This window comes from Danio aesculapii, chromosome 10, assembly GCF_903798145.1.
Source record: "Danio aesculapii chromosome 10, fDanAes4.1, whole genome shotgun sequence".
Taxonomy (NCBI): Eukaryota; Metazoa; Chordata; class Actinopteri; order Cypriniformes; family Danionidae; genus Danio; species Danio aesculapii.
Genome location: NC_079444.1, coordinates 17,498,995 through 17,522,485, shown reverse-complemented (window position 1 = coordinate 17,522,485; position 23,491 = coordinate 17,498,995). Strand labels below are relative to the sequence as shown.

The 23,491-nt window shown below is 35.9% G+C and overlaps 1 protein-coding gene across 1 annotated transcript in view; it reads right to left on the bottom strand.

The window, feature by feature from the left end:
* Positions 1-23,491, bottom strand: part of gfra2b (GDNF family receptor alpha 2b) — an 87,957-nt gene that overhangs the window by 49,498 nt on the left and 14,968 nt on the right. Inside the window, exon 3 of the mRNA XM_056467523.1 lies at positions 2,594-2,671. Coding sequence (XP_056323498.1) covers positions 2,594-2,671 — 78 coding nt within the window. The remainder of the gene's footprint in view (positions 1-2,593; positions 2,672-23,491) is intronic.

The following is a 23,491-nucleotide window of genomic DNA, read 5'->3' as shown; positions in this document are numbered from 1 at the left end:
CTTGTTAATATACATTAGGGACGAAAAGTACTGACCACACACACAGTGAAGATGGTGTGAAATGGGCATTAGTTTGTAATGATAACAAATGTTTACATTTTTCCTCCTTCCTGTGCTGTTGTCATTCTGCAGTGTCTTCTGTGTTTACATTACCTATCCAGAGTTGGTTGTACATCACTAGTAGTAGTCTTAAGGAAAACACAGTACTGTTTGAGATATCAAATGGTGAGCAAAGCCTTGATGCAAAATAATTAATAATAAAATAATAACAAAATAATTAGACCTTCAGATTACTCAAAGGATGGTTTCAGTCCTAAATTGGCATCTTGTTCAACATTTACTAATGTTTATGTTAAACTAATTGTAATGATGATAATCTAATCCTGACAGAGCCAACATATGAATTACAGAATTACAGTAATTACAACACGCTAATTTGTGTTAACAATTCTAGAAAAATGTTGTCCATAAGCATGCTAATCTGTGCTAGAAATATCAATAACAATAGCATGAATTATTAGAATTACAGTTATTACAACATGCTAATTTGTTTTACCAATACTAGAAACATGCTAGCAACATGCTTTTTTAAGTTGAATATGTTAACCATGCTATAAGCATGCTAATCCATGGTAGCAATATCAACGACGTTACAACCTAGGAATTTCCTAATGATAGGAACATCAGTAAAACATTAATTGATGCCAGCGATATGGTGGTCATGTTAGAGAAAGGCTGCAAACCTTTTAATTCACACTGGTCAATTGATAAACATACTAGACATTTTAGCAACATCTTAAACAATATGTACGCAATGCCCTTATTCATCTACTAGTATGTTTACTGAGTCAATAACAAACTAGCATCTTGCTAGTTTGACTAACATGCGTTTTGTGTCATGTGACCTTCCCCATGTGCTCCTTTGTTCTGTTTCCCGCCGTTTCGATAAGTTCATCAGTTCCACCAGTGTTCCTCCACTGTGGAACATCAGTGTCATTATGTGTATTTATACCCCTTTGTTTGGTTTAGTCCCTTGTCCGGAATTCTACATTGTGCATTGTCTTCACCCCATGTTGTTTCCTATGTCCTTCCAAGTGAGTGTTTATAAATAAATCTACCTGCTTGATAAATCCTGTGATCCTTTGCCTTTCTGAGAGAGCCCAGCCATGACAGCGTTAGAATGTATCCAGCGTGATCATATTGTCAATACATATTAAATGTTGATAATGTCATCCTAACATGGCTACTGGTGACATGTTTTAAACATGTTTGAACATGTTGCAAGCTTGTTTCTAGTATGATCACTGTTTTGTGATCATGAATTAGGACATTTCTAATATAGTTGGCATTGTTCAAATAGCACGTCAACAATATGATCACGCTAGAAACATTCTAACGCATGTTAGTCAAATAGAAAACTAGCTAGAAACATGCTAGAAACAAGTTAGCAACACATAGTATATATAGGCAATGACATAATTGACGAATAGAAGCTATCCAGCCAATTATTACGGTGATATTCTGTGCCCCCATCAGAATCATGCATGCCATTTTTTCAGACAAGCAGAATAGTCGAACTAATCTCGCGTAATACAGTAACATTGGCGGTTAACATGAAAAATGGTGAATATGTGCTTACATAGGACTTAAAGAGAGCAAATACCTAGATAGGCTGGGCATATATATTATTTTCCTGAAACCTAGATAAATGGATATGTTTGTGTGGACACCGGACTCACCATCAGCCGTGAATCAAGGGTACTGCCACTATCTAAATGGATGATTTGGAATGCAAGGACTTGGGATTGTTGAACAAAATGTTTCTGTTAGTGGACCGACACAACCCACATGAGTTCATGTAGATATGTGAAAATAACAAGTGAACAACTGGAATACTCAGAACATAGCAGGTGAGATGAGCTTACTCGCTAACTTAAACCATATGGAGACCTAGAATAACAATGTATTAATCTTTACTGTGTCTTATAATTTCATAGATGCATTACTGTATTGTTCAAGATGACATTGTTTGCCTGTGTTTGTGAATTATGTGTTAGGGAATCCATTTGTGGCATTTTAATTGAATTCGAAGGATTTGAACTTCGCAAGTACAATTTATTTTGTTTTCATTTACACTCGCATCCTAAATACTTATATTCAATATTTTAGAAAATTCAATTAAACAAACTTTGAGTTTTTTTTTTTCCTTCGGATTACTCAAAAAAAATTATTCTTGCTTTACTTGTTGTTCCGGACATGTGAAAAACAAGCTAAAATGTATTATAAGAGCCTTTGAAATCCACAGTCCAAAGAGAACCCATAGAGGAATTACTTCTAAATGTCTGGACATTGACACGCTGCTATGCAAGTAAAAGATCCATTCACTGTTGATTAGATAAAATGAAAGATTTCCATCATGCCGACTGCAAACTGAAGGTCAATAAAAATCAATTAATCACACTTAAACTGTCTGAGAGCATGAGAAGACATGTACGAACATAAAGAACAGTGCTAACCTTGAACAGAGGAACTGGGCTTTCTTTAACCACTGAACAACACAACACAGAAAAGCTCACAGGATTTCTTTACTCACCAGAAATAATGGAGGCAAGTCGAAACTCATCAGAAAGATGCATCGGTTCATATGGAGAGGTCTCATAGAGTTCTTCACCTTGAAAAGAACAGGACACAGAGGAAAAAAGAGCCATTATTATTATTTGGAATTTATAAGTGTCATGGTTAGTACATTTCATATGGGTCGGTTCATTAGTGTTCCAGGAATACCTCTTGATATAACGAAAGAACACATAGAAATCCTCAGTTATTATAAATTATACTTTCAAACAGCCAGACTGGTAACTCCAACACTGTTTCAAGTACGCACTCACTCTCTCTCTCAAGAATTACAGCTCAGCAGCCTTTTGTCCAGATTTGTCCTGGCCAACAATCACAAATTAGCTCCCCAGTGTTGCATCCCATTGGCCGTGTCCAGAAAATCTGCTGTTTTCTAATCCAGGGCCTTGAGCTGTAGCCCACAAAGAAGTGCAACCAATCTGCTAACTGGTCCCAGCAGAGGCGCCGCTATAACAATGAAAGCTGTGACACTAGACCTTCAACAGATTGATGTGAAGCTCTCAAATGAAGACTTCCAGCTGTCCAGCTTTACTATGTTTTCCTTCGAGATCCATAGAAAAGAGTTTCTGTTGCTGTTTGGTTCTCTGGACGCATTAAACCATGGTGGACATTTGGGAAATACTTGTTTCAATCTGACCCATGTCACATCCCAGTCCTAGAGATCTCCTCCTAATATGGCAGGGGTTTGGCATATTATTATTTAATTGGCAGATAGATTATTTAAAGGGGTAGGCTATCCAAAAAAGAAGTCATATTTTACTTACCCTAATGTCTTTACGTTTTTTCGACAGACTGTGCTATGTTGGGATTACTTACATCTAGCTGATTATTGCAGATGAAGCACTGACATGTGACAAGAGATGTGTTCTACCACTCGGGAGGGGCTTTTTTAAGCAATTTTTTTAATAGCATCTGTGTAAATGTACAGTGTAGTTGATAGGGGGATGGGGGTTTGGCATGGCTGTTCAGACTGACACCGACCCACCTCATGGTGTTCATTTGTTTCTTTTAATGGGAGCAGTACACTCGGTCTACCTTGCACATATTCGGTCTCTCTCGCACGCATTCGGTTTCTAAGCGTTGGCTTGACTTTTGTCCAGTTTGGCGCCTCATACTATGGGACTCAGAGCAGGAGAGGTCCTCCGGCTGCTACACGCAGAAGAGCGAGTGCCGTCTTCGTGACTACACTGGGAGTGTTCAAAGAATTCTGATGTTTTTCTGTTTTCTGTAGGTTGACACAACATCCTAGCCAGCCAAAATCCATGGGTGTTACGTAACGTCAACGCAATCTTATCAGAACAACATTGTTATTGCTGTCGGACGGCATTCTGTGAGACTACAAAAATCATTTTAAATTAGTTTACTTTTACAAGAATTAAACAACCATTGTGAATCATTCCCATACAGCAGAAAGTGGCTGTGTGGAACTCCACCGTGCGTGATTCAGAGAACAGAAATTTGTAAACGTGCGACCATGAAGGAACAGAAATGACATGCTGATGTGTGAATAAGATATTACATACGGCTATTTAGCTTGTTTATTAAAAGAAGTGGTGATCTGGCGCTATATAGAAAATAAAATTAACTTTAAGGGGGGCGGGGAAAGTCGTTAGGAGGGCTGGACGTCACCCTAATACAATGGTAGAGAAAACACAGCAATGTAACTTATCAAACAGCTACTTGCTAAATGAGTCAGAGATTAAACAGAAAGTGTTGACTTAACATTTTATTAGCTCACAAATCAAAGATTCCAAAAGTCACTAGGAAGTGTACAGATGAGCCTGTGTCATACGTTTTTACTGGTTGTTGAAGGGGATAGCAAATCACAAAATACACAATTGATGAATCAGAACCAAGTGTATAAATAAAAACGGATAAATTTTGCTTTCAGTGAGAATTAGACTTTGATTTCTACCATTAAACAGAGTTTGTTATGTTTTTACTTGCTATTGAAGTAATTACTTAAATCTGACCTTGACAAACTAAACTGGCGAAATGAACTGGAAAAGATTTCCAAGTCAATGAAGGCATGGCAACATCTTCATATTACGTAGTTTGGTCGGATTTTGTTCAGAATGACACAGCACCATTTCTTTCTTCTGTTCAATTCTTGGACTATATCATAAAATCCTTAAACTTTAAAAAATCCAGCAGTTAATAAGCACTCACTGTCATAGTTTTAAGCTCGAGACACACTGTTGTGAACTTAAAAGTGAAGACCAGGAGACTCATTCAAGCAGTTCTCATTCACTCATCTTCAAGCAGGATTCTTTATTGAGAACATGCTGGTCGTGCTGCATTCATCAAAGTCTTCTTAGAAGTCTGACAAGAAGTCTAACTAGTTGTCTGTGAGAAGTTTAAGAGAAGTCAAATAAGGCCAGTGTTGCCCTGTATATTATATACATTTTAGTATTATTTATATTTTAGATCCTGTTTATTTAAAATAAATGAAGTACAGGAATCAGGAATTTTCCGAGCTCTTAATACCATCAGCATAACAATACTAATTAAAATGTGCTGCTAACAAGCCATTAATTCGGGACTCTGCCTGATGGTCAGGAAATGCCTGAAGACAATAAGTTAATGTCTTGACACTTGGACTACCGTTCATAGAATCTAATCTTTACCTCAAATTCTAAAACAATGTAAAATGTTCAGTTATAAAATACTATATTGAAACCTAGATTTTACAAATTTGTAATTCCACAACATCAAGACAATATCAAAGTACCAACAGTGTTGAAAGTAGATTGTGTTGTCACCTTGGCTGCATTTACATTGCATGGTTCAAATGACTCAATTCCAATTTTTTTTCTCTCTCTTGTGTGGCACAGATCGGATATGGCCCATGTACGTGTAAACAGGAAAAAATCGCATGGACTCCGATTTACTCAAATCAGATTAAGGTCTTGTTTGTAGAAATGTATCCGATATGAATTGAATCTGTGTTCATGTGTCTGCGGTGTAAGCAGGTAGATCGGATTTTCAATGTGAGTCAATGACTGTCAATGTGAGTCATGAGTCATTAAAAACCATAGCGAATGACGTCAAGTCTGATGCTTTCATTTCAGAACAGACTTCAGCAGAGTCCCAAACCTTAAATCTCATACACGAGGACTAAAAGAGCTTTTATATTGTCATATAGCACAAGTATTTAAGCATGATTCACGAGAGACAGAAAGAGAAACTATTATAAAACTGTGGCATACGTCACATGCACAAATCATGCCACGGACATTACATTAAGATGCCTACTCATTTAAAAAGGCCTAGATTAAAAAAAGATGGCCAAATGTGAACCTTTCTCTCATAAGCTTTAATAAAACAACTTGTCAAAAAGAATAAAAAAAATGAAACCCTGCAAACAGATTAAATACAGGAATCACTCTTTTATTATCAGCTGTCAGTCAGCGCCTGCTCTTTTTCCCTGGTCATTATGGCTTTGCCGTGTACAGTGTAAATGCAGACAATCAGATACGAGTTAATTTTAAAAGATGATGTAAGTTGGTCATCAAAAAAATCTGATATAGTTACAAAACCGAAATTGACCATCAAGATCTGCAGTGTAAATGCAGCCCTTGTGTCTCCGTGGCCAAAAAGTTGTGTTGAACACCAAACAGACAGCTAAATGCGTGTACTGTGCCTCCCTTAGTGGATATACCTTTCCTTATCTGGAGGCAGCAACATTGCAAAAAGATAAACCAGAACGAGTAATGCACACATGGAGCATTTTCACAGCACTTTATTTGCTCAGAGGCATTTGCTTGTGCGATGTTATGTATCAAATATTAAATGGGAAATGTGACGAAAGTACTTTTCGTTTAATTTCAGGCTTTTTTGTGTTGCCTGTTGACTTTGTCATTTGCTAGTTTTTTCTTCTCATTCTTCTCTGATTTGATAGCTGAAACATAGATATAGTCTCAGAAAACTTTTTGCAGAAATCTAAATCTATCTTCATCAAATTTGAAATTTAAACTAATGAGACACTTGGCTTTTAATGTATATTTTTCTAGGTTATTACATTAATGTTTTCCTGAGTTTGTATATGAAATAACAAATATTGAACACTGTACAATTTTTCTTTCTCATTGCTTCATAATGTATAACTTTTTATATTTTCTAGCATGAAACTTTCTAGATGGACCATAGTAAAGCTCAAAGTGTTTTCTTTCCAATTATACAAAATTTATGTTTATAGTTCACTACAATTTAAAGTTAGGTAGGTGTAAGTCCCCAGCCAATCACATCACTATCTCTCTCTCTGCTAGACATAAAGCTCTACTGGGGCACGCCCCCCTCCCTTAAAAAATTAAATAAAATGAATAAATAATAATAATAATAATAATTATAATAAAAAAAATATATATTAAAAAAAAAAAAAAAAAAAAAAAAAAAAAAAAATATATATATATATATATATATATATATATATATATATATATATAGATAGATATATATATATATATATATATATATATATATAGATATATATATATATATAATTATTATTATTATTATTATTATTATTATTTATTTTATTTTTTTTTTGAGGGAGGTGGGCGTGCCCCAGTAGAGCTTGTATAATTGTATAATAACAATAATACTTTTATTTCTTTATAATTGTTTTTGTATTTATTTATATATATTTATATATTATGTAGTTTGATCGGATTTTGTTCAGAATGACATGGCACCATTTCTTCTGTTCAATTCTTGGACTATATCATAAAATCCTTATACTTAAAAAAATCCAGCAGTTAATAAGCACTCACTGTCATAGTTTTAAGCTCGAGACACACTGTTGTGAACTTAAAAGTGAAGACCAGGAGACTCATTCAAGCAGTTCTCATTCACTCATCTTCAAGCAGGATTCTTTATTGAGAACATGCTGGTCGTGCTGCATTCATCAAAGTCTTCTTAGTCTGACAAGAAGTCTGACAAGAAGTCTAACTAGTAGTCTATTATATATATGTATATATATATATATGTGTATATACTGTATATATATATATATATATATATATATATATATATATATATATATATATATATATATATAAAAACAATTATAAAGAAATAAAAGTATTATTGTTGTTATACAATTATTATTGTAAATAAATAACAGAAATTAATCCTAACTGGAAAACAATGTAAAGACACAACTAGAGTGATGCTAAGATCATTTAAGAAATCTTTTACATGAATATTAATTTAATTTGAATGAAATTCAATAGATAAATCTATAGAATACAAAAAAAAAGATGTTTTATAGAATTATCTGTTGTCTTAGACTTGACACATGCATGGCAGAGAATTAGCTTTATTAAGTCTTACCTCCCTGACTCATCATCCCTCCTTTTTACTTCATACAAAAAAATCTATCAGTTGGCATGCCTAGTAAGATCACCGTCATATTATTTAAACTTTAGTTTTGTCGACTTGTAAAACTCACTGCGTGCCATGACCTCCGCATAAAAGGCTGTTACACAGGTTTCACAACGCATGAGCGGCGCGAGAGCAGCAAGTATGTTTTTCGTCGTGCATGTAAACAACCGGGAGAAGAGCAGCGCGTCAGGGTCCAGCAGGAGCAGTGTGTGAGGCGCGCAGGTGGTTTTCTGCACACATGCAAAGATGCGTCAGTTTGCTTTTTGATTAAACTACATTGCTTTCACCAGCGTTGGTTCGGTTGCACATAGAAAGTAACATCTTTATTCCGGGATTACCACTCCTAATAAATACACTTTTCATATGAAGTAAATCATATCTCAAAGCATTTACTGGGGCACTGGGGATTTTTACTGTTGAACCCATAGAGAGTTGATGTATGGAACACACCAAACACACAAGCCGAAATGATGTTAGACGAAGGCCCAACATTGGCGAACGGCTGACCATCAACTTGGTGTGTCCCCGCATTTTAAAAACAATTTCTCTCTTTTATGAGGGGGTTTGGCTTCACAATGACTTTCATACAATGAAAAATGTAACAAAATGTCCTATAGTTTATCAAATGATGACATTAAAAATCTGTTTATTTTTTTCTGTCTAATACATTCCGCAGCATATAAAAATGGCATCTGAGACTGCATCAGTATGAGATTCACTTTCTCCAGTTGTAAATAATGATTCACTGGTGTGTACTGGGTAGATTTAGCTACTCACAGCGACAAACAGAGATGCCAGTTGCTCTTCCGTCATCCTATGATGATTCTCAACATCATCAGCCCCAGTCTGCAATACCCCAATTCCCAGCCCAATGAGCTCAGAGGGCCTTTTTGGTCTCGCCAGTGTCTTTGTGAGCTCCCTGAATGTACCTCTGGCTGGGAATTCTTTTATGGGATCATCCTGGATCAAGAATTTATCTGCTGTGTCACTGTAGCTCTCCTCCATCCGCCTCCCAGCTCTGCTTTCTGTGTGGCCACCTTTATGTTCTGCTCCTCAATGAGTTAATCCTGCACACACAGCCTTAATCTCTGCCACACCAGCTCTGCGCTGCCTGCCTGGGGAAAATATTGCAAACTTCCAGGCAGTGGCATAAAATAAGTGGTCACATAAATCTCGGGATAGAGGCGTTTGTCCCCTCGACATATTCGAGGAGTGTAGTAGGCATGTATTTAGCATAAATTAGGTGTGCGTAATCTTCAAAATTTGATCCCGCTGAGACTTTTCAGCAGGGCATTAGAGAGCACAGATGCTGACATGATAAATGCAAAAGAGCGCTTATTGGCCGGGAGTTACTCAAGTAAGCAGATTTAACAATGCAAAGAACACAAATGTACACTGACATCGCCCTTGCCACTGACTTTGTCCATTGCGCTGTATGGAAGAAAAAAAAAATGCTGTGACTTGAAGAGTTCAACAGATGGAGAGGCTCCAGAGATACCGAAATTAACCTTGGATTCGGGATTCTGGAAAGTTTTCAAATGCAAAAATTGACAGTTATACAAATGACTTTTTTTGTTTGTTTTATTGCACTAATAAAGAGTTTAGAATAAATTTGGAGTAAAAAGGATTAAAAACAAGAGATTTAAAAAAAAAAAAATTGATAAGTAAAAGTTTCATAATTTTGTTCTTAATAATTTTTTCAAACTTTCAAATTGCATTATGGGACCTTGATCATTGCTCTGACAGCTTTTGAAGCTGAAAAGTTTAACAAAGCAACTTTTATTGTGTATTTATTGTAATTTTAGTCATTTGAGATGATATAATGTGTGGGTTTGACATGTAATTACAATACAGAGTGATGAGCTTCCAGTACTACTTGCAGGATTGGCTAAAAACAAGCATTTTAGCCGTTAACTTTATTGTACATGTACTGTATTTGTTGGAGTTTCCCTTTCGAAAACAAATTTATTCATAATAAATATGAATTAAATAATTTAGAAATTTTATTTGTAATATTATTTAACACAGAGAAAGCATGTCTTAAAAGGCCATGAAATGAAATGCTCCCTGCCCCCATCTCAGCAGGGTGTTTTCACACCTCTAGTTTAAAAAAAAGTGGGTCAGTCCAGCTTTAAGTGGGAGTGTCGAGTGGTGAAAGAGGGAAGGGTTTGCATGAAATGGGGAGTTTTATTACATGCACAAGCTTATTTTCACAGCGTAGACAGTGACTACATTTACATAGATATCAGTAATCGAATTATTTGCCTTAATCTGAATAAGACAATAATATGATTAAGGTGTTTACATGAGTTGCTTTTTGAATGTTCCTATCATGATCCTGTTTTACACGTTATAGCACATAGATCGATTAACGTCATTGTGTCACCTCACCATCTACGTTTCCTCCGGAGTTTCATGTAAATTCGGGTGTTTCGTTCTTAATTTGTCGACTTTAACTGCAGTTTGGCAGTTACACTTTTATTCATGAACATAGATGCATGAACAGTAGGTGCAGAGAATAGTGTCAAACATCCGTGTGTGTATAGACTATCCTATCACAAAATGCAGCAAAAAACATATCACAAAATCCTACATGATGGTAATAGTTTGATTAAGGTGTTTACATGTTTACAATCGAAGAGCGGATCTTTCAGTCCATTATATTGTAGTGATATAACTGTTAACTTAGTAACTAAATAATTTTGACTAAGGTATGTCTTTAAAAGCTGAAAGAGTACTGCTGACGATGCTAGCTATCTTTGCCATCTGGATAAACATAAACAATTAACACTGATTACACACTTACAAAATTTGTAGACACAGGACAATCAACATCAACTGGAACCACATCTTTTTTTAAAAGAAGACAAGTGGCAAATTCGGATTTCAACATTTTCAGATGCAAAAAGCTCTTGAGTAAAAAATGTTCCTCACAAACATATTTTTGTCAAGTGTTAGCAGACCACTGTAATCCACAAATGTGGGTCCAAAAGCAAGCGGGGAAATGGAAACAAAACCTTAGTTGCGGCACATTTATAAACGCAATACAGACGACCCATGTCTCCGAAAAATTCTTCTTCTTCCACTTGTTTTAATTTTGGTTGGCAACACAACATGGCGACACTCTGCCGTCTGAACACTGTAACAGGTAAAAACAGTCTTCTAAGCTATATCATGCTAAATGAAGTTGCACCTCATTCACAATAGAGCGCGCTGATTAGTTCAAACCAAGTCTTTCTCATGAATTGATGAAAACTCAAAGACGTCCTGTTGTATCAGCCGGTACAGACATCCAGTCTCCACGCTGGAATTTACACAATGATCTCATGGCCGTGACGCAACTTCAACATTTCTTTTCACACCGGAAGAACAAATTTGCTCGAAATAATGCAAAAACAACCTATTTTCACTTTTTTTGTGAAATAGATGTGTCCTAATAGTGTTTTTAGCAACGTGGGACATATGTATGTCTGTCAACATCTCAAAAAATGTGTTTTAGTGTTTTGTGACCTTTTAAAACCCATTCTGTGCCTGTATTGTTAGCAGTTAATGTGCATTAACATTAGTATTGCATCAATATAAAATATCTTGTGTATAAAGTGATTTTTATAAAGTGATTTATAAATATCAACATTTATCAAAATGGCAGTAAATTAAGAAAGATAGAATGACTTACTTTCTAACCATAACCTCATTAAAAAATCAAGCTGATTTGCACTATTCTGTGTTCTCAAGTAATTTCTATATTCACATTATGTGCATTTCTGGGAAAGAAAAGCTATTCAGATGATTTTTTATGCCATAAATGAGCTGAATATTAAGTTTAAGGATTGGATGGATAGAAGTCAGCAGACAGGAGTCGAAAAAATAGCTCCAGAGTCAGCTTGATTAAAGTGTGTCGTTACTTCACACCATCTCTCTGTCGCCAATTTTAATTACCTCAGACAATGAAGTTGGTATAATTTCTAATTAACCTCTCTGTGGTAAAAATGCTGCTTTTTGTGAACCAGAGCCTTTGTTGGAGAAACATCTTCAATGGCATATTTCAGACTCAGTCGGAGAGCAGGACTTTCAGATAAAGACTGTCTCCTTCTCTGGATTTCAACAGCTCCTCACAGACGCTCTGAAAATCCTCTCATCAGCCCGTGTGTTTATCACATTAAACTTTAACTGTGGAGCTGTGGAGAACTGTGATTCACTGATCAGTACCACTTAAAAACCACTTCATCTACACTGGCCAAGAAAGAACTATTTATCTCGGAAAATGTATTGGAAAGGGATTACAGATACTGTTAGTTATAAAGATCTGCATAAATATATCTTATATAAGATTATTTTTATTTAATGACAGATTTTTTTCTTAATGTATAATATAAGACAGTAAAGTGAATATGATACGAGTAATGTGTTTTTATTCATTTAGAATCATTTAGTTATGTTAAAACATCTTTAATATGGTTTATAAAACATTTTATTAAATTATTTATGTGGAAAAAGAAGAAACTATGCATATTAATGGCTTATTTATTAATTTTATTTTTAATATAAATTAATCAGTATTCCAGATATTCATTAATGATATGGTGAGGGAAATAGTGTCACAGATATATACAAATATACACAGCAAAATATGGGGATCCAAAACTCTAAGATAGTTATTTTCAACACTTTCAAAGTGTCTCATTTGGTCCACTACCAACAGAGTTAGATCAACACTATCAAAAGTGTTGGCACATTGACACCTACAATAGGGTTCATTTAAACTCTGGGCAGAACTAAACTGTTCCAATTTACTATGACCTTTTATGTGAAGCTGCTTTGGCACAATCTACATTGTAAAACCACTATACAAATAAAGGTGAATTGAATTGAATTGAATTGAGTTAAAAATGTAACTATATTTAACACCACCCGGTGTAAAATACATTTTTGTTGGTGTTCAGTGTAATTTTTTTTACTACAATACATTGTTATTTTATTCAACTCTCTTGAGTGTAAATATGGTAAAGATAAAAAAGACTGTAAATTACAAAAAAACTACTTTTTATTTATAAACGTTCATGTAAGGCTGGCTAGTCTCACTATAATATCAAACCCTGAGAACCGTTATGGAATTCCACTAGGCGAGACCACAAGAATTGTCAGGCACTAAAACAATAAACTTTCTAATCTGAGAAGAAGATCAGGAAACCAGTTGTTCAACGGTCTCGATCATGCATCCTGGGCCCTCCTCTGTGCCCTCGACTTTACCCTCTCCATCAGAGACTTTACCTTCTCCACACAGAATGTCCACATTTTTAATATGGTGTATCTTGTGGCTCTATATTCATGTTTGGTATTATTTTAAATGTCTCTGTGTGATTGGTAAAGTGGTTCCAATTTGACTGTAATATTTCACTTGTATGTGTTGATCCGGGTTTCGGCTTTGATAAGATCTTTGCCAGATGCTCCACTCCAGGGAAAATGGTCTTCACCTCAACTCAAGACCAGACAAGGCTCTTTGTGAAGCTTTTACTGTTTTGAATTTGAATCATTTGTTGTGATTGGAGTATTTAAGGTAAAGGTGCAAAAGTGTCTGTGGGATCCTGTAGCCAGGATACCCTGTTACAGTGTGTGAGTCTCTGAGTTTCGTATCAAGGCTTATATGCTGCAACAAACTTCTACACAGTCAGGTATTAATCTCTAACTCTTAAATGTATCTTTGGGTAATTGATATTGTACGTTTCTGAATTAGCAATTATGTGAATTGGCATGGAACGTCTTTGCCTGATAAATGCAAAATTCTTGTTTAACTCCAATATCTCCTGAAATCATTTAAATCTAGTAGATTGTTTAGAATGATGTTTCCGCAGCCATCGACCTACGACCAGGATTGCTCATACATTCAGACTCAATGGATGGAGCACAGGCACAGAGACCTGTTGATTTCTGACAATCACTGGCTTAGTATGATTTAATCTAGTGGCTAAATCAAACTTTCTTTATGTATGACCAAGCATTGGGTGGCCTAATATTACTTAAAGGAAATTAGTTTACAGATATATCCTCTATCTAAGAACCAGAACTGGCGAGGATGTGTCCGTGAGCAGATGTAACCGGCCAGCATACTGACTCTAATCGACTTTGGGTAAACGATGAACCATCAACTGAAAATAAGCAATTATTAGGTTAATCAATCTAAATTAGAACAAATCACAACCTATAAGGTGATCTGTTTGAATTAGATGAGTCTAAATTTAAATAATTATAAATTGTAGTCAGATTAAATTCGGAGTTGGAAACGAATTAAAATAAATTTTAACTAACAAAAATATTTCTTTTCACATGTGCTGAGAGGGCTTACACTTCCCCCATGATGTTAGTTTTGTTATAGGACTAATATGCCCCGTTTCCACTGAGTGGTACGTTACGGTTCGGTTTGGTACGCTGTTATGGCCATTGCCACTGTCAAAAGTTGTACCAAACCGTACCGTACCACTTTTTGGCACCCTTTCGAAAGGGTACCAAAAAGTGGAGCTACACGTGCAGCTGAACGCTGATTAGTTACAGAGATACGTCACGAGCTCATGTGGAGCTAGCCAGAATGATGTTTTTATACACAGCCGAGAGATTACACGGTAAAATATAATAACGAGCCATAGTTGAACCAAGCTCAAACAAACCTTGTCGTTGTCTTGATGTACAGACACAAAGCCAAGAGAAGCTAAATCTGCCATGTCCTGTTTTTTTAGGAGCAGTCTTTCACTTTCTTCCGGGAGCAAATATGTGTCTATATTTGATATAACGAACTTCTTGGGCTGATGAGAATAGCGTGTGCGTGATTATTGAAGTGTCTCTGTCATCTGATCTATTCAGAAAGAAAAGGAAAAACGCAAGAGTAAAGCGCGAACAAAGGAGAAGACCGACAACACACAGAAGCAAATTGTTTCAGCAACCTGAATCACGATCAAACTGCCATGTTTATCATCGCCATTTGGGCTATTATGAACTCGGAATGACAGAATTACTCTCTAACAGAGTTTGCTGGTGAAGATTACAGACACAGATGAGAGGTTTACACTGACTCTGGGCTATGTTGCGTGTTGTTTATGAACCTAAATAAGGACTTTTATGTATGCTGTATGTAGTTTATCTGTAGTTGGTAATATATCGGAGACTGTAAGGGGTTGTATGTGTTCATATATGTTGCATTTATATATGTATTTAATATAATTGCAGACGTTACAGTGGGCTATTTCGCACTATCGTTGATCTGCAGTTATAATCAAATCGTGTTCATAGAAAAGTTAGTAATAAACATTTATAAACAAGTATTTATGTGTATAAAGCATCTGTTTTGTGAGAAGTGCTTCTCATATGATTTGTGAACGACCTGTACAGCTTTACTGTAGACAATTATTTGAGTGAGAATGACATCGAAACTCTCTGTTGTACACCACGCCCACCAAAAGGGTACCCTTGGTAGTGGAAACGCAAGCCTGATAAAGGTGACCCGTACCGTACTGTACCACTCAGTGGAAACGAGCCAATAGATGGACCCTTACATTCACCATTTCAACAATTCATCCAGTTTTTAAAATGCAACAATATGCCACCAAATATGCTTTATCAGTTTTATTAGAACAGTATCAACAAAATATGTATGACCAGTGCTCGAAAAGGCTGTTCCAGTCCTATGGTCCACACATAGACAGAGCTGGCATATCTACAGATGTTTTAACTATTGAATTTGATGTTTCATCAGAGCAATTTGAAAGTTCAATATAGCGTCACTGATAGTTTTCTAAATCCTTCTGGTCTTTAGTTGGTCATCAATACCAAAGAAAGCAGTCTGAATGAAGGTGTAAATGCGGCAAACTTGTATGAAAACAGCATTAAAAAAACAAACTGAAGCTTGGAAATCTTATCAATGTTTTTTTTTTTTATTCAGTTAAAATGGATGAAGAAAAATAAATCTCATAATACACATTGATGGTTAAATGAAAAACTGAAAAGGAATGTATGCATAACCCTGCTTTAAAACCTCTTGAGATTTTGTGACATCTAAGTTCAAATGCAAAGCTATAAAAAATGATTGCATATTTTTATTCTGGCACATTCAGTGTGTCAATTCCCACCAACTCATCTGATTCTAATAAGAGCTCTGTTCTTGAATAAACTGCAGTTCATGATGTACTGTACTTACTCACATATACATTCATGAAACCATATAATAACCAACTGTCATTAGCAAAAATTTTCCCTGTTATGATTTTTAGAAATGGAATCCATTAGTCAAATCCATTATTGAGAAGCACTAAGACCTGATTGAATAAAACATTTAGAGCTTTTGAAAACTTACAATGAATAATTACTGCCAGTACATACACTCTGGTTAGAATTTATGCAAAAAAGAAAGAAAAAAGGTGCATTCAGGCTGACTTGTGTTTATGGACTTTGAAAGAAGCAAAGATTTAACATGAACAAGTGGGTGTAGAATAAAAGAAGAGTATCTGTTTAGTGTTGAGAGTACGTGTTTGTGCTTATATGAGCCTGATCTATTATTATCGCCTATGAGAACTGGTTCAGTCTAGCTGAGCACGGCTCTGTCACTGCATTTCTTTTCTCTTGCCACCCCCAGATATGAACCGAACCAGTCAGCAGTAATCAGAACAACAACAGCGCTGCACAAAACGGGGACTTTGGGGGACGCTTCCGAAATTGCTTTCTTTTAAAATCAGTTATATCACACAAATTCCCTGCTTGGACAAGTTGTAACGTCAAAGTGATCTTGCTCTTGTGTGTAAAGTGTTTACATGCATTCTAGAATGTTTGGATGTCTAAAATGTCCCACATTACAGTTTGACCTTTTTCATTTTACTGTATATATTTTAGACTTACAGAAAGGGACTGAATAACATTTGATCAGCTTATTCATCAGCAAAAGAGAAGACATTTTGTCCCAGATGTACTATTTTAAAGACAAAATTGCTGTTGTACATGATAGGATTCTCAAAAGCCACAATTCTGCCCCAAAAGTGATTACACAGACTAAACCCACCCTGTGTAAAATGTCACTAAAGTTCATCCCAGTCTGCCTGGTGATGGCACTACAGCAATGAAAGATTTGTAATATCCAAGTCAAACATTGTAACTAGTCATGTGTAAATCTCTGGACTGCTCTGAAGTGTCAATCAAGCAGTAAATCAATCAATAAAATGTTTGCATGTGGACAGCTGTATTAAGATCATAAAAATAAATGCCTAAATGGTCAAATGCCTAAAAATCCTAAGGATAGTTCAGCCCAACATGAAAATTCCACAGACGACTGATAGACATCGATTTCAGACACTCCAGCACCTGTGCAAGCCTTCTTGTAAACTGGTGATCATTAAAGTCAATCAACAGTCATATATTTAGCATGAACTCAGTGCTCAAAATGCAAAGAATATCATCACCTCATGTTAAATTTCAGTACAAACTCGTAGAAGTTGGTACTTCTGACAACACTATCTGCACCGCTGCCCATCATGAATGGCTACAGTAAATACTGCTCGCTCTCACAGCTTGACTGAATAATTCATAAGCAGTGACTTCTCATGGGATGACAAAATGAATAATAATTAGACACTGACGCGTCACTGAAGTACTCACAGTCCTATACGCCACCACCAGTGATGCCGTCCTGATATAGAGTTTAAACCTGGAATATCAAATTAGGTGGGAAAGCTCAAAGTTAGCCAACTGTTCCCTACAATTAAAGCTAACAGATGCAAAAGTAGTCTTAATTGACGTTCAACACACACAAATCTGTTGAAATCTCAGGAAAATTAGTCGAGAGTTTCATCACCCATTTTATCTAATCTTTAGAACACAACTGGACAAACACAAACATATATATATATATATATATATATATATATATATATATATATATATATATATATATATATATATATATATATATATATACATATACAGTTGAAGTCAGAATTATTAGCCCCCCTTTGAATTTTTTTTTTCTTTTTTAAATATTTCCCAAATTATGTTTAACAGAGCAAGGAAACTTTCACAGTATGTCTAATAATATTTTTTCTTCTGGAGAAAGTCTTATTTGTTTTATTTTGACTAGAATAAAAGCAGTTTTAAATTTTTTAAGGTCAAAATTTTTAGCCCCTTTAAGCTATTTTTTTGACAGTCTACAGAACAAAACATCATTATACAATAACTTGCCTAATTACCCTAACCTCCTTAGTTAACCTAATTAATCTAGTTAAGCCTTTAAAGGTTACTTTAAGTTGTATAGAAGTATCTTGAAAAATATCTAGCAAAGTTTTATTTACTGTCATCATGGCAAAGATAAAATAAATCAGTTATTAGAAATGAGTTATTAAAACTATTATGTTTAGAAATGTGTTAAAAAAATCTCTCCGTTAAACAGAAAATGGGGAAAAAATAAACAGGGGGGCTAATATGTATATATCTATATAATATGAGAGATTTCTGTACCTCTATTGAAAGTCTACAACTTTTAAGACCCAGAAAAGTAGTCATTACACCCGTTTATGCGACTTTAGAGGTTTAACCTTAATCATTAAACAACCATAATGCTTTTTGTGCACACACACATGCAAGACTTTATTCAACCGTTTCGTCATTCTACATCACTCTCCTACATACTGTACTGTACATTCACAAGAGCACTACGAATCATGCATGCTATATTTAAAGCAAGAATAAACATTTTCACAATAGTCTATCACAGAAGAGCTGCACTGTTCATATGAGCATGTGCTTGACATGTTGAAGTAGTAAACTAACATCCTGATGACGAGCCATCACTCAAAGCTTCAGACACTCAGAGTTATTTACTGCCAATGTGTGAAATGAGAGCCTTTCATCTGGTTGTCTCAGTAATGCACTTTTAACGCACTCACATGTTCCTGGCGTCCAGGAAATGTACACTTAGCACACTTATCAAAAATAAACCAAGACCTAAAGCAACACCGAAGTAGGTTTAATAAGTGGAGCTTGACTCCAGTATTCCATTAGCATGCATCAGAGATTGAAGGTATAAGTCAGAATAACAAATGAAAACATTGTTTACTCTTCTGAAATTAAAACATTGATAAATGTGTAGAAACATGGAATTTTTAAAGGGTTATTTCACAAAATTGTTATTAATTACTCACCTGAATAATTTTCCATGATTCCCCTGACACATCTTCAGACTACACATTAAGATATTTAGGTCTAATCTGGGGGCATACATCAGTGTACAGTTCTAGTGAATGAGCACAATATACTGACACTGAGGAGAGGAAACTGTTAAAGGTGCTGTATGTTAATGTTGACATCCGGTGGTTGAACTAGGTATTGCATTCCGGGATCAAAACACATGCAAGCGCAGGTTGCCAGATTGACAACCAACAGGAGTGTGCCTGCCTATCGAGCCTAAAGGCTGATTTAAATCGTGTTCTAAATAAAAGCAACGGCATGCGAAAGAAGGAATATTTTCCATATTAAAAGTAGTTTTTGTTCTAACCAACACCTGAAGTTTATATTTTAGAAACGGCTTCTATACCCTGCAGCTGAACAACAGAAAACTTTGACAATGATCACCTCAGGTACCACTCATGTGCTTTATTCAGTGTTAAATGCTATTAATGTGTGAAAGCAGCAGCAGATAGTTTACCTCAGATCTTGAAAATAAAACAAACAGTTTGAAATTGAACTTTAGACTCAGTGTAAGCCAACACATATCAGTGATTCAGCATCTACGTTTAATAATGTTAAAGAGGTTTAATATGTATTAATTAGATTGCAAACCTTACCACTTCATTGGAGTCCAGTAAGTGCACTATTCTGTGCTTCTTGAAGGCTGTATTTAATTTCTGTCGAGTTGGGTCTGGTGCAAACAGCCAAATTGCATATCACTGCAAATCTCATCACATAGCGTGTTGTTGGGACACGCTGTTACAATGTAACCTGCTCACTTAATGTTTACGTTTGTAATGTTTATGTTAATTGCTAATTAATAACCTTATGTGGAACTCTGAATCTGTGTCTCACTTCGAATGCTGCTACTGTCCACAAGAGGATGCATTTCGGTCGCAGACCCATGCTTTGGGAGCCTTCATGAATGAATCACACCAAGGCAACCCGGGGTGTCAACACAATCTCACGGCAATTCGTAACTTTTTGATTTAGTGGCTAATTTGTACAAATTCGTACAATCTAATTCGTACAATTTAGTACGATTTGCTCATCCCCCATTGACGGTTGGGTTTAGGGGTGGGGTTAGGTGCCACACCTCTTTTTTAAAAATCGTACAATTTCGTACGACTGAACTCGTACAAATTCGTACGAATTAGCCACTAAACTGACAAAACGTAAAATACTGACGTTTTCTCGTGAGATGCTGAAACAAAATTGTCTAAACTGGCATTGGGTTGGGTTAAACGACCAAAACAAGACAGACGTTCTAGCACTGGATGCACATTTTCAAAGCAGAATATCTTTGCATTGTTTTTCAGATAAACAAGAATTGTAAGAAAACTTGAAATAATGATTTAGATTTTTTTTTGTTGTTGTTATTTTGTTGTATTTTGTATATGGTTTGATTTGTTAAATTAATTAAGTTGTTGGGGACTTCATTTAAGACATTGATATTATGGAGCCTACCAGCTATATGACGCGTGTAGTAAGGCATGTAAAGCAAAGCACGCCAAGCTTGGAGCGCTAGGTGAAACGGTAAAAAAGGCACAGGTATACAGCTGCTTCACGGATTCCCCGTTCATGAGTTTTAGCTCTTGGTTTAAGGGAAAATAAGGTAATTTGGTTTATTTGTTGAAGATTAATGTTTGATTGTTGATGTTGGCTTAGTTATTAAGTTTCAGGATTCATTTGTGTTTGCTTGTTTTTTTGTTTATTTTTTTCTCTAGTTCTTAAGGTGATTCAAGATGCAATGATGTGTAATAGTTCAATGGAATGTGACCAATAAATGAATCATGACCCATCAGTGAAAGACTTAATTATCTTTAAACCAGGACGCTACAAGAATGTTCACTTAACTGTCCAAGCTAACTGAGTGTATTAAAGATGTTAAAGACTGGATGACCAACAATTATCTTCTCTTAAACTCAGACAAAACAGAATTATTACTTATTGGGCCTAAATCCTGTACACAGCAGATCTCACAACTCGATCTACAATTAGAGGGATACAAAGTTAGCGTTAGTTCTACTATAAAAGATCTGGGTGTCATATTAGACAGCAATTTAACTTTTAAAAATCATATTTCCCATGTCACAAAAACTGCTTTCTTTCATCTGAGAAATATAGCTAAGTTACGAAGTATGCTATCCATCTCAGATGCAGAAAAGCTAGTCCATGCTTTTATGACTTCTAGGCTGGACTACTGTAATGCTCTGTTTGCTGGCTGCCCAGCATCCTCTATTAACAAACTTCAATTAGTACAAAATGCAGCTGCCAGAGTTCTAACCAGGTCTAGAAAATTTGATCACATCACCCCAATTTTATCCTCCTTACACTGGCTGCCTGTTAAGTTTCGTATTGAATTTAAAATATTGCTTCTTACATATAAAGCTCTAAATAATCTAGCTCCTGCTTATCTAACCAATCTTCTGTCTCGCTACAATCCAACTCGCTCTTTAAGATCTCAAAACTCAGGACTTCTGGTAGTACCTAGAATAGCAAAGTCGAGTAAAGGAGGTCGAGCCTTCTCATTTACAGCTCCTAAACTCTGGAATAGCCTTCCTGATAACGTCCGAGGCTCAGACACACTCTCCCAATTCAAAACTAGATTAAAGACCTATCTGTTCAGTAAAGCATACACTTAGTGCACCACTTAGGGGGCTTCCACACAGGTTATGCATCTTGCTGATATACACTGTGAACATCAGCTACGCTAATTATTTTCTTTATTCTCCATTTCCACCTGGGGATACTCTTCCCGAGGCCCTCAGACTATGCAGAGTCACTGATTCGATCCAAGACCAACGACGAGATGATCCCAAGGTTTCCATATCCTGGACCTGGCCGAATCCTGAACAACTACTGCGATGGTCATGGAAGAGTGGAGAACATGAGACTGTTTCCTATGACGCTCCAGAGACAGACGAGTCTTCGCTGAGGCCAGCTTCCAGCCTCCGCCACTGAGACTGCAGCTCTGCACAAGACGTTTGGCCAGCGGAGAAATTAAAATGGTCGTGCCCAACTGAGCCTGGTTTCTCTCAAGGTTTTTTTTCTTCACTTCCGCCTTTAGTGAAGTTTTTTTTTTCCCTCTCCGCTGTCGCCACTGGCTTGCATGGTTCAGGATCTGTAGAGCTGCGCATCGTTGGATTTGCTCTTCAATATTTGGACTCTCAGTAGTGATTATTAAACCACACTGAACTGAGCTAAACTGAACTGAACTTAAACACTACAAACTTAACTACACTGTTCCTATTTACTGTGACCTTTTATGTGAAGCTGCTTTGACACAATCTACATTGTATAAGCGCTATACAAATAAAGGTGAATTGAACTTAGCATGTCTCTTAAATATCTGCAAACACATTGTGGTATTATTATGCTTTAGAAGAGTCAAAAACTCACATGCAGCACCTTTAAATATCCTTATTTTTGTTTTGTGAGTGAACAAAAGTATTCTCATAGCTTGATAATATTCTGATTGAACCACTGAAGGCATGTTGCATGTTTTGAGGAAACCTTGCTGTCTGTGGAGGATCAGGGATGTCTCAGATTTCACCTAAAATATAATGAACGAAGGGTCTCATGGGTTTGGAACAACATAATTAATAACATTATTTTCATTTTGGGATGATCTAAACTTTTAATGTTATAAAATGTTCTAAATGACAATGTTTTCATTTTAAATTTGGATCAATGTCATCAGTGGTTAATCAAATAGTAGAAAATATATATACAGTATAACTATATAAAATTACAGTATGTTTATGCAAAACAATGTATATGTCAATTGGTTGACAATGTCTTATTATTTTGTTATTTTGTCTTACATTTTTGGTAAATTAATGAGGGTCACATCAGTTGATCTAAATGCCTCAGTAATTTAATTGAGCAGGAGGGCGGGTAATTAAATATTCAAGGCGAAGTCAGATGCTCGAGGTTGGCTCGATGAGAAATGGTCGGATACGGTAAGATTTATTATAAAATTATCTCCAAAGAGTCTGGAGACAGTTATTATCTTATTTTCATGAGGAGGTAGGGCTTACGTTCCCCCCATGTTGTGCCTGGTGGGAATCAAAGGATGCAATTAGCAAACAAAGAACAATTGCCTGATACATTGCCTCTACGGAACAAAGTAAATCTGTTGTGGAGTCTAAGCAGATTCATTAATCCACAAATACCAAATGACTTGGCGGCGGAGGGCCCAGTTTTGCTTCACAATTTGTCAGGTACACAATAGCTAATGAATTCTGCCCTTTTCCCATCCTCATATCTGCAT